General features: G+C 42.9%; 1 protein-coding gene across 3 annotated transcripts in view; it reads right to left on the reverse strand.

Moving 5' to 3' along the window:
- Positions 1 to 862: 862 nt before the first annotated feature.
- LOC128737867 (dual specificity protein kinase splB) overlaps positions 863 to 12,512 on the reverse strand; it is a 31,481-nt gene continuing 19,831 nt past the window's right edge. For 2 of the 3 annotated variants that reach the window (XM_053832602.1, XM_053832603.1), the window contains exons 2-4: positions 5,251 to 6,698; positions 4,911 to 5,183; positions 863 to 4,851 (exon numbers count right to left, since the gene is read on the reverse strand). In XM_053832602.1, coding sequence (XP_053688577.1) covers positions 4,289 to 4,851; positions 4,911 to 5,183; positions 5,251 to 6,631 — 2,217 coding nt within the window. In that variant the 5' untranslated portion in view covers positions 6,632 to 6,698 and the 3' untranslated portion in view covers positions 863 to 4,288. The remainder of the gene's footprint in view (positions 4,852 to 4,910; positions 5,184 to 5,250; positions 6,699 to 12,512) is intronic. The other variant, XM_053832604.1, reaches the window with a different exon arrangement.

A 12,512-nucleotide genomic window follows, 5' to 3' on the forward strand; every position in this document is an offset into this window, starting at 1 on the left:
TGTCCTCTTTATTTATTGCCCAACAGTTCACCTACATTTTTCTATCCTGCGAACGAGCCGCATTGTACTTTTCTCCCATTACGCTAAAGAATGACATATTTTAACACCTAAATGATTCGTAGTTGTTTTTTTCCCGTGGCTAGATGCGAAAGATCGTATCTCGACCAGCGCTAGAAATGGCCTAACACAGCGCTTAACAAACGGGCTACAGTTTATTTACAAAACGATGCTCGCTACTAATAACTATATTGTCAATAGTCAAACTTGAGCCGCTATCATTCGTCGGTATGCAGGAATTGCGGTTGCTACTGACGTGTTGCTTAATATTTATAATTATGTTCTGTGTTTGTCAGTTACATTGTTTGTTATAAAGCTGGATGATTGACAACTATTTACACCTTTTTTCGCGGGTTGCTTCGATATGCTAGGCTATAGGCTGAAACCACGTTCGTTCATTCTCCGTATGAGAAGATCACTGTCAAAGAACAAACAAGCACTAGGAAACGATCCAAGAGTGAATTATTTCTGAAATTAAGTAAAGCGTGGTTATTGGGTCAGTTGGTATCACGTGTAAAGTTTCAGTAAGAAGCAATTGCGAGACTCACTGTTCTGACCAGGTGATAGGTAGATGTGAATGTCCTGCCCGGCGGCTGTGGTTGCTACTGGAAGTAGAAAAGAAATAGTAAACACAACGCGGTCCGGTTTCCGGAGAAGGTCCTGTATATGTTAATAGCAACGGCTTACGTGAAGAAGGGAATAACGATGGAGGGCGGTTTGTTACTGATGTGTTATTGTGGCACACGGGTCGTGGTTAGCGATTTTAGTAAATGAAAACACACTCAAGAAGCAAATCTTTCGATGCTGTTAAATTATGTTTTTATTTTTTCTTTAACAATTACAATTGATTTTAGCTAGATACATTTTTGTAAAGCGGCTGCTTCGAAACAATCCTTTTGGTTGCCTGATTGAAAATAAATTTGATCAATATGTTAGTAAATATTAAGCATTCGGAGATTTGGACTGGTAGTCGATTTATCGCTAAATATCTCGAATTAATTCGAAGATCCGAAAAATGTCTTACATTTTTATTTTTGCATATTTGCAGAGAAGCACTCGACTGGTATTAGCAAGGATAGCATTGAGGAGGCAGTACCAGAGGCTCAAGGCGACGCAGCTTTGCCAAAGACCCCAAAGACATCCGGGTTGTAGACGAGAACTTGTCTCGGCGACAGAGAAAAGCCATGGTGGATAACCGTCGGCAGTGGAGATCTCTGATTTCATCCCTTTGTTTTGTCGGACCAGCGGACATGGACACATAAGTAAGTAAACAAGTAAATATTTGGGATCAGCGAAATCAAATATGCCACTGATTGGATCAAATGGATGATTAGACGAGGGTGTTAGGTATTCTATCCAGCGTGGTTAGTACTCGAAAGTAATGCCATACAACGACAATAATTTCCTGCGTGCCAAGTAAGACATATCAGAATAGTTTGTTCTTTACTACTGTAACAGAACAATCAACTTTACCTTTGTGACGAAAACAAAGATTATTGGTTGATCTTACTTTTTTTGTTGGGGGATTTGACTACTTTGTCCATTAGTTTGAACTTTTGTAGTATATCCCTGTTTACTGTACATACCTTGCAAGCCAATTGCCATTTTATAGACAACTAGCCATTTGCTCCTGCACGTTCCCAGTCAGGTATAATCTGGTTTACGAAACCGATAACCTTCCCGGGATTAGCAGACCAAATTTCACTAGGAGATCTCTTGTCAAGAAAATCAGCTCTGCTCATGTAAAGCGCACTACAACTGCAGAGCAGATGTTCCGACGTTTCGCTTTCAGATTGCAGAAGCGACAGATATCATTTTCAACACGACCCATGTTCTTTAAATGATGTCTACTCGGACAGTGCCCTGTTACTAGGCCGGTGTATGTGCACAGAGCTCTCTTGTTAAACTCTATAAGCTTTTTGGTGGTTTTTTTTGCGTTTAGATTAATGAATCTTTTTGACTGGTTAGAACCTCTGACAGCCATCCAATTGGCCGTCATCTTTTGTTCTTCCCAACGTTTAAGTTCCATTTTGATTGTGCATTTTGATATGCCGCAAAAAGGCTCCGGACCGATGAATTCCGAATTGGAACCCGCTTTTGCTAACTCTTACTTAATTTCGATCGACTTGTTTGTCCATTTGATTTGGCTGGCGGAATAAGGAATACCATCCTCCTCCGATCGAAATACCGGTCAGTTGAAACACAGAATGTGAATGTTTGACTTTGATGCTCGCTTGGTGAGCAGGTGGTACGCGATCACAAATAAGTTTTGATTAGATAGTGTATGTGGACATTCTACCAACACAACCGCTTCTCTCGGTTTGATCGCCCTTTGTTTTCACTTGTATACCTATATAATGGCGAACATTTCCATTACTGAGTACTGTCCTGTGAGTACACAGGCAATGAAGAAAAAATAGAATCAAGAGAGTTTGGATCGGTTGTCAAATGACAGCCCCCTTAGAATTTATAATTTGATTCATAATTTGTTACAGTGATTTCAATAAACATGAGTGTAAATATTATTGAATCACGGGACCTGACCCTTGCCGTAAGTCAATGCGTGACGGTGCACCTCCATGTTAATGATTGATTGACTGGAGGCGAGCGTTTTAGGCCTAAACAGGACTCTGGTTAAGTTGATCGTTGCTCCCTTGCTTATCGTGACATCAACATCCAACACTTGTAAACACTATCATTAATTCAATAATTATAAATTGGAAAGAAGAGATGTTTAGAAATCAATTAGCCTTGTTCTACGCTACGGCTAGCATTTGGAAGCAGAATGTTTCTGTTTATAGACAAGGTTTTCCTGCCTTCCACCGTTGGCGGATCGCCTACTGACGTAACTCAATAAGCTGGGCTGCCTATGAACAAGAGGCTTCATTACGCTCCTCGAGCCAGTACCATTCTTATAAATTGCGTCCCGGCAGAAGGCCTTAATTGTGGGTAATGCAAAATTTAGTACAAAGGAAGGATGTGGAGAAGTCTTAAGATAAACTCATGTTAATTCACTAAAGTCATTTGACATCGAATGTTCTCATTTTCCTTAGATAAGAATAAGAATACATGATCACTCATTTGTCAAAGCAGACTCAGTAACCTTGTGACAGCAGAACCCATCAAAAAAGCTCAGCTTAGCTTTCAGGAGCTAGGCAGATTATCGACTTTCTGAAATTATTTTAAATTATATTTTTCGTGATCAACTAAAAACTTATTTTTCTCAAACTTCAAATGGTAGGGATTGGAAATGTTTTCCAGCTTACTGCGATTGGGAATTATTTTCAAGCTGTAGCAAGAAACAGATAGCAAAACCAATGCTCTTTTTAGAATTTTTAAAGTGAAAATGATGAGCTACAACCTACATTAAAAACCGAAAATAGTCTAGCATAAAATTCCCTGAGATGTATGCTACCGCTAATTAAAACGTAAACACTTATTCGAAGCAGCCGCCGCTAACAATTTCGTTATACACGTTTTACAACCTGGATAATGGTGATATCCATCCTAATCATACAGTTCAGCATAATTTAACTTTACACTTATAAACGTTCACTGTTGTTGATTGTTGTGGAAGTTAACATGTAAAGATAAAGATACATTAGTTATCACACTCCGATCACGGCCTGGTACATGCGCGTGTGCTGCTTCCGTCCATCGAAGCTTATCTTGGTTGGTTCAACCCCCGATAAAGACACCCGCGTACACTACTACACTCGCCACAGCAAAACACACTATACGATTAATTAGTTCAAAACTCTTAGTACGGTCTTAGAAAGGTTTTGCGTGTTAGAATATTAAAATAAAGCACGTTAATTTCGAACGTTAATTAGACAGGCGTGTCCTACACTTGTGATTACAGCAACATCTCCGCGAGCGAGCGAGCGAGTCGTTTTTCACACACTGTAGGACAATGGTTATCTTTTTTCATTTGCATGTTTTTTTGGGGGGGGAATTTGATTTCGCTAGATGGTTTCCTGCCAGCAGCGGCGTCTGTTGGTGTGTTATCTGTTTTGCGTGACGAAAGCTTGCACAATCATTCCGGCGAAAAAAGGAAAACAATCGAATTCATTGAAAGAACAACTACACTGGTAAAATCAGCACACTCTTCACTCCGACTGATAGCGGCCAGATTGTTGTTTTAGGATTTTTTGTAGTGCAGTAAATAGCAGTTGCTGTTAGAGCTGTCTCTCCCACCCTTCGCTCCTCGAGGTATCGTTTACGTATATCCTCAGCACTCGATCGACGACTTCTGATACTGAGCGTTTTGGATTGGCGGCGGAGCCGGTTGCGCTTGCGGCGTTGAGGCTGTCGAGGAGGCTACCGACGAGGAGGAGGAGGTGGTCGAGGGTGACTGTAGCAAGACGCTATTCGCTATTGGCGCTGATTGAGGCAACGGTGATGCAATAGCTAGTGCGGCGGATTGATGGGATGATGCAGATGACGGCGCTGGTACGGAAACTTGAGGTAATAGTCTACCGGGAACTTTGGCCAACGAGCACACTTCGCATCTGGTCATGAGTTCGTGGTTTTGGAATGTACAAAGGCTGCAAGTCCATGGCTCTCCAACGTTAATTACACTGCCGCCGGTGGGATCGACTGACCTACCGCCGGCGGCGGGAGCCGATATAGAACGACCCGGATATCGACCCTCAAGCGTGTACAACGTACTGCCGGCGCCGGCGGCTGATACTGAAGGTGCTGGATGGGGTTGTGGAATTTTCGGTGGTGGCGGTCTTGGCGGACGGGGCGGTCGGTTGACATTTGGAGCGACCGGTGCTGTGGGAGATCCTGCTAAGAAATGAGTATTTTAGGAAAATAATAAACCAGCTTTGATTGATAGAATGAGATACCTTCTATGCTGAGTGCGGATAGGCCATCCTCCACAGATGCCACCGGTAAGCTGACCGAGCCAGTAAGCTCTGCCGAGTCGATCTCTTTTTGCATTTGGTCGACTTCAAACGCTAGTATTTCGATCTCTCGACTGAGACAGAGCGCATCATGTGGCGAGAGAGGTTGCTGCAGGACCCAAATTTCCCGACGGATTGAATCCAGCTGCTGTCGGTATCGATCAACTTCCTCGCTCAAGCGATTCTTTTGATCCAGCTGCTGCGTTATGGCCACCTCTAAAATTGATCACGAAAAAAAAATTAATTGAAGCATTGAGAAAAGAAAGCAAGCTAAATAGGTTACCTGTTAGGTAGTTCTGATACAGATGCTGCCGGTTAAGTCCATCATTCTCATTGTTTGCAAATGATTGCATGTTGCTTTCGCCGATATTCGGCGGAAAGTACTGTGCCATCATCTGCTGATAGTGTGGATCCCTGTAAGGGTTCTGCTGCTGTTGCCCGTGTGTTAAATAATTACTATTACTATGACTATTACTACTATTAACATTGCCATTGGCATCAGTACAGGTGATACCAGCTGTCGTTGTCGAGCCCGCTTCGTAACCAGGAACATGTGTTCTCATGGCACTGATCGATCCAAACCCGTCGCGAAAGGTGATTTCGAGCTTGCTCTGGATGCCAGACTGAGCGTTGAAGCCTTTGGCCGTATACTTGAGGGGACTAGCGTGAATGTGAATAGGTGACTGCGGTCGATCGCTCGGCTGCCGTAATGTTAAATTAACAGACGTAGAACTCCGACTGTTAGCCCCGGCAGGCAGCGCCCCGGGAGTATTGAAACTACTTGATGCTTGCGCTAATTCACGAGAATAAGGAGGTTCCGGTTGCAGTTGTAGGGTGGACGTATGACGATGTCCGATTGGACTCCGATTAGCGACTGGCGACACAGTCACGTTTAACTGGACGTTCACAGTTTCCCCTAGTTCCGGACTAGCGGTGATGGTAGAACTGATGGGCGGTAACGGAGCAACTCGCGTCGGCCGCGGCCCACTAAATGCGAGAGTATTGGGTCTGCTCAATGCAACTCGATTATTATTGTTATCAAAAGCAGCCGCAGTGGTAGTCGTCGTTGTCGTTGGGTTGTTATCAGCATTATTTGCACTACCACTGTCACGTGGTACATCGCCAATGCTGTTGACCGTTGTTGCGCCGCTATTCAGCCTGTTATTATTGTCTACGAAATCACCATTACTGCTACCGATGGCGTCACCAACACTTCTCGATAGCTTATCGACACTATTTTCCCGGCTGCTGTTACTGCCGCTGCTAAGACTGCTTTCCAGCTTGCTTAACTTTCGCTCGTTTATCCGCCGCTTCAGCGTTGTACTGTGTATCGATTGCGACGGATAAGCCTGCACCGTTGAGGGGGTCCCCAGAACCGCCTTCTCTAGACTATCGATACACGCCGGTCGGTTATGACAATTGGCCGTCACAACATCGGAAACCACATGGTCCGGCACGGTAGGAAATTTCTGCTTCATCTCGTGAAACAATTGCATAATAGCAATGTTCGAGCAGGAACAAGTTGACCGCCGTTTATTTAGGAAATTGCCACTGCTGCTGCTGGTGCTGCTGCTATTATCGATGTTATTGACGGTGTGGTTAAAAACAAAGGTCTCGGTGGTCGTATCATGTTCTGGCGGCTTCTTGGGAGAGTTAGTCGCCATAATCGGCCATCCTCCTCAGGCCTTGCTCCGTGTGTAAACGAGAGTAAGATAACAATTCGGCTTCTGGCTGCAAAAAAAGCGAAAAGATAAAAAGACCCATTTTAATTCGACATGTTCACCTGGCAATAGCGAGTTTTCAATAATTATAACTCTGGACAAAAATAAAAAAGACACAAAACTGCCGCGTTTACTTTTGAAAAATCGTCCGCTAAGAACTATGTCCAACCTCTAAATATAATCCTTTTTACGATGCGCTGCGATGGGATGCAACAAACAGTAGCACCAACCAGTCAGTAGCAGCAGTGTCCGGCCGTGGTTGGTAATTAAAATTTTCACCTCCGCACTACAGGTGGGTGGCACTGGCGGGATTGGAATCCCGGTGCCAGACACACTTACCCGTCACAAACGAAAACCGTCTGGTCGTACGTTCGACTTCAGAATTGATTTATACTTTCTATACGCCATCACCCATCATGCCTGCTACTGTAGTCGCTTCGCTAGTCGGTTTCTCGACACAACAGTGCTGAACTTTGAATACCTCAATGTCAATCTCTGCACGGGGCCAGCGATGATGGTTGATGATGTTGGCGATAAGATGCTTCAAAATTGCGGACAAAAGTGCTCCGCTCCTCCGACGACACCGACAAGCGACAACGCGTGCAGCAGTCGGTCCATTGAGGAAAAAGAACAAGATGCTATACCGTGGTGCTCGTGTACACTTTCGTCATGAAAAACCACGCGAAAAAGTGTGGTTTGTAAAAAGTAAGTGGCGAATTTAGGCGCTTACGCCGATCCATGTCGATGTTCATCCTGCTCTTCGCTATAGTCCTATTCTGAAGAAATCATACACCCACGATCGACCCAACACACAGCTTCTAAAAGCCAAAATGAACAGTTTTCAGTGTAAACAACAATTCAACCGAAATTGTGCCGGCATTGCGCACCCCAGTCTACTGGTGTATTCCCGAAAAACCTCTGCCTTCTAATCTTGCCGCACGTTTGAGCATATTTTTGCCGGTTATTTGCTTATAAATAAATACAATTTAATGGACACTATTATTTTTAGGCGTCAACGGTATCTCTGAGGAATTTGAAATATTGCTTTCTACTCGCGCAGTTGACCTTAAAGTCGCTGTTTGCAACCTCGATTCGATACGATCGCAGTCTTTTCTCTTTAACGTTTTGTTTGTGTAAAAATTTAATGAATTAGATTATCAGCACACCCGGCTGGCTCTGTGTGCACTCTCCACAAGCCGACAACTTTCAACCAACGTCCTTCGTGTGACAAGTACGATTAGTGCTAGATTAATAACCAGGAAACACAAAGCTCGCTTTTGTCTTTATTTATTTTTACCTCGACTACGTTTGGTTGACCGGTGAAATATGAAATACGCTTTCCTTTTTAATTCACCAAATGACTCCAAATATTTTATGTCTAGTACCACAAACTATGTAAGCAAATCTCAGAAACTCACAAGTTCAAATATAAATAAAACCTATCTTATATTGTCGGAAAAATTGTAACATAAGCTTAAAGTTAATAACAAATTCAACTGACGATTAGTAACAATTTCAATTTTTATGCAAAAATAATTTCCTTCATTTTTTATATCATACGCTCAACTCATATTTGTTCAAATCATGTATAATCCAAATGCTTTATTTTAGTGCCAACACGTTTTAATTTGAATAAAAACTAGTTATGCGTTTCTAAGTTTTTAAATATATGCTTACCACAATAGATCAAAATAATGGTCACAGTGGTCAAACCTTCCGACAAATAAAAATGTAATCTGCCCGAATCATTATGGAAAGGATTAGATTTCCGCCATAATAAATGATAGAGAAAAGTTTGTCACATGCATTCTTTACGTGATTTGCATACAACATATTCAAGCAAGTAAAAAATTGGTTATGACACACCTCCCACTATTAGAAAAATAATGTAGTAAAACGAAAAGTTTCATAGCAAGTCATACTCTAAACATCGCCCCCAAAAACTAAGCACTGCTTAATTGCGCAGTTTGGGTCATTTATTTCTTTCCAGTTTTACTATACCTCTTGAATTCTTTTTGATTAGATGTTCTTTTACACATTTGTCACCGTATTTTCCCTTCCGATGAAACAAGTTGCGAAGGCTGGATGTAAACTTTCCGCCTGCAAGACGATTCTTGTAGGAGGTAAGACTACTAAGAACCAAAGCAGAGGGTCCAAAGCCCCTAAAGGAGGATGGTTTTAATAGCTGTTATCCATGGCATGTTACACTTGAATGGATAAACCCCTAATCCAAGGTGTGACGCGACCCGTGCCGAGGGATGAATGGTGGAGGGGGTTCTATAAATTCTCTCGCCGCAACGGAGCCTGTAGAGTACCAGGGCGCCCTCCACAGTAATTTGCCCTTGCTGCATCAAGCCGGTCACTGAGGCAGTGGACGATTTCTTACCGTGCATGCTCTCTCTGCCGAAAAACAAAGAAACGAATGAGGTGGTGACGAGAATAGGGGAGCAACAGGACTTGAACGATGCGCTAGCAGAGGTTCAGTCCTGACCTGATCCTCGTCTATCCTCAACACGCCGACTCGTTGTGAGTCGACAAACGAAGATGTTGCTCCAACTCTCTACTCACGGTTTGAGATTCACTCTGTCTGATCTTTGGTGGGCTAAAACAAAAGGAGAAGGCACAGTTATGGCCAGTAGGATGACTATACAATCGCTCAAACAATCTAAAAATATATAACGTCGAGTATGAGAGTTACTCAAAAGTCGCTGAGTCTCAATAAGAGAGATCTCAGCAAGCTTACCGGTCTTGCGACAGGACATTGTCCGAGTAAATATCATCTTCGGAATCTCGGTTTCGTACAAGATGATATTTAACCTCGGAACACTTGCTTTGCAATCGTGGATCACAAATAGTACGTAAACTGCGGTATCTCAAAAAGGGGAGATCTGGTTGGCGTCGCCGATCAGGGTACTAGGTTCATAATCTAGTCATCCCTGATTGGTACATGTCTCGCTCCAGCTACCAGCCTGTCACTTCCTCAATAAGTGATAGGTAAGCTTGAAGCGTATAGTAAAATAATAAAACGGGGTATACCACAATAGTTCAAAATACTGGACGCAGTAGTAACAGTACCCACAGAACAGAAGAGGGGAACTGAATTGTGCATCCAAATTAGTTTAAGAGTGCAGCACAACTTTAAAGGAACTTTTCAGGGTGCCTGGACGTTGTGAAAACGAGTAATGAGTTTGCTGACAGCCTAGCAAGACAAGTATCACCTCGAACCGTTTCTGGGCACCTTCGCCGGAAAAGACGAACTACTGACTTGGAAAAAACTAGAAATAACAAACTACTTGCCTTAACGCGTAGTGAACTAAGCTCAATCACAGGACTCCTTACAGGAAACTGTCCATTTGTTTATCATTTAAATCAAATGTCAAATGTATGAAGTTCAGCCGAGATGCAGAAAGCTTACCTAGTATTGTCACCACAAATGTTGCAGAAGCTCTTCAGTAATATCTTGAAAACTACGACAATTTCAGTCAACTGGATGATGCCATGGTAAAAGTCACTAAGAGAGGGAACCTATCTGAAGGTGGAAACTCCTTAATCGAATCTAGGAGCAAATCGACGCTGCTCTCCAGCAATAGCAAACTAGATTCCCTGCCGACCGATGCGTAGATCATATCACAACTCTCCGTATTATGTTGAAGCAAGTCATCGAAATTTCGAGCTCATTTCTTCTGGTACTTGTTAATTTCGAAAAAGCATTCGACCGAAACACGAAAACATCTGTGGCGCACTAAGGCATAGACGAGTTCCTGATAACAAGTTGGTAGTCTTTCTTATCATTTTAGGGTAAATTGCGGCACGATGGCCTCCTGTCAATCCCTATATGGGTTACTCCAAGAGTGACAAAGGGCTACATATGTACTCCAAACGACGTGCTTTTAATTGGAGCCATTGACAGTGAATCAAACCGTGGATTACCCTGGAGCCTTTTGACTATGGCAGACGACATTCTCTTGCTCTGCTAACGACAATACGATATGCAGAGCAAGCTTAATGATCTCCGTGACAACTCCAAGGTCTCATAGTCAACGTCGCAACGACCAAGTCAGTGGGATTGAACATTAACAATCCAGCCAATTTCAAGGTTAGACACACGAATCAAGATGGTCAGGGGTTTTGGACTTTGGAATGCTCGATGCACAAATCACCGTATGGGCCCCAAAACGAATTTTCAATTTAAACATTAAATTCGTTCTCGGTGTAGACAACTGCTGATCTTCATTATGCATCATTCGGGTTTGGCGGCCTCACGCTTGGATTTTCAATTCGGAACTCTATCGTCAATATCATCAAATAGAAACATTGATTGGGACGCGTAAGTGGAACAGCATCTGACATATCTTGAGAAGAGGAGCGAACGAAACCGGCGGAAAGATACCCCACAGGAGAACAGAAGACGCAGATCTAGAGGCTACTGACGATGTGACCTTACCAACTATATTCTGTATTTCTGATTATTATTGGAACCTCACCGACAAGTAAAAACCAGGACAGATGACCTTCGACAAATAAGAAACCAGACTTCATCCCTTTGCTCTGACGAACCACAAGCACATGGACACATCAGGTGTCTTCAGCAACAAGATAAACACGGGGTATATTACGATAATTCAAAATATTGGACACATTGGTTTAGTTCCGCAACAGAAGAAGAGATCTGCATTTATTGCAAACCGTTTTTTCCCAGTTGGCCTCGTGGTACGATGCTGATCCAACAAACCAGTCATCGTATGTTCAAATCTATCAATTTTTCTATACACTAACACTTGGCTACAAAGTCTGTCAAACAAAACATCAGAAGATCAAATCACTGACGGACTGACATGATATTACCATTTCGCTGTTGACGCATAAAATCTCACAAGCAAACGATCACTTGCTTACAAGCGGGTGAGCAAATTTCGAAAGTGGAACACAGCCAACAGGCAGCCCTGAGTTCATCATTGAATCGTTGGCGTCCAATATCTGTGAGTTTTTCCATGACATCGAGATTACAGAAATATGAACGCCTTTTCCTGAAGGACGGCGCTAAGCTGAACGAGGCAGTTAAGGCCCGTCTCCTACTACAAAGCTTCCGTGTGACGGTGCACGACAAGTACATAAATTTCTTTTTGACGATGCATCCCCGGGAGTTTTTTTTTCTTTCGAGGTTACCGTAAAGAAGTTGAAGCAGCTGTTCGGAATGAGGACCACCTTGTTCAGTAAACGGTACCAGTGCTTCCAACTTTCGTAGCGCACTGAGAAGTACTACGTAACGTATGCAGCGACAGTGAACAAGCGATGTGAAGATTTCGAGGTTAACCGTATCACACACAGACGATCAATTCAAATCTGTCATCTTCATCCGTGGACCGCGTAGACTGCGTTGCCAAGCTGGAATCTGAAGAAGAAGGCGAATGCAAATTGGAGAATAGAACAGAAGACAGAAAATCGCAAATTGGAGAACAGAAGAACAGAAATCATTGATAAACGCATTAGTCTGTGCCATCAAACAAAAAAAAGCAGTTATGGAATTAATCTGTTCCACAGTTGAAGAATACCAAGCCATGAAGCGTTCCGCAGACACCATGCTGGTAGTGTAAATCCTGAAACAAAATATGGCCTAAATCTGCAAATCATAGCGGCAGACGCATCAAAATTGGTGCAGTCGTTTTTACATCGGTTTCCTGATGGTTCCATAAAGGCATTCGCACATGCTTGACTCAAGACGACGTTGGATACAGTCAAGTGAAGAAGGAAAATCTACCGCTGGTGTTTGGAGTCACGAAATTCCACCGGGCGAAACCACCGGCGAAAACGATAAAATAACATC

The sequence above is a fragment of the Sabethes cyaneus genome, chromosome 2 (genome assembly GCF_943734655.1).
Source record: "Sabethes cyaneus chromosome 2, idSabCyanKW18_F2, whole genome shotgun sequence".
Classification (NCBI taxonomy): Eukaryota; Metazoa; Arthropoda; class Insecta; order Diptera; family Culicidae; genus Sabethes; species Sabethes cyaneus.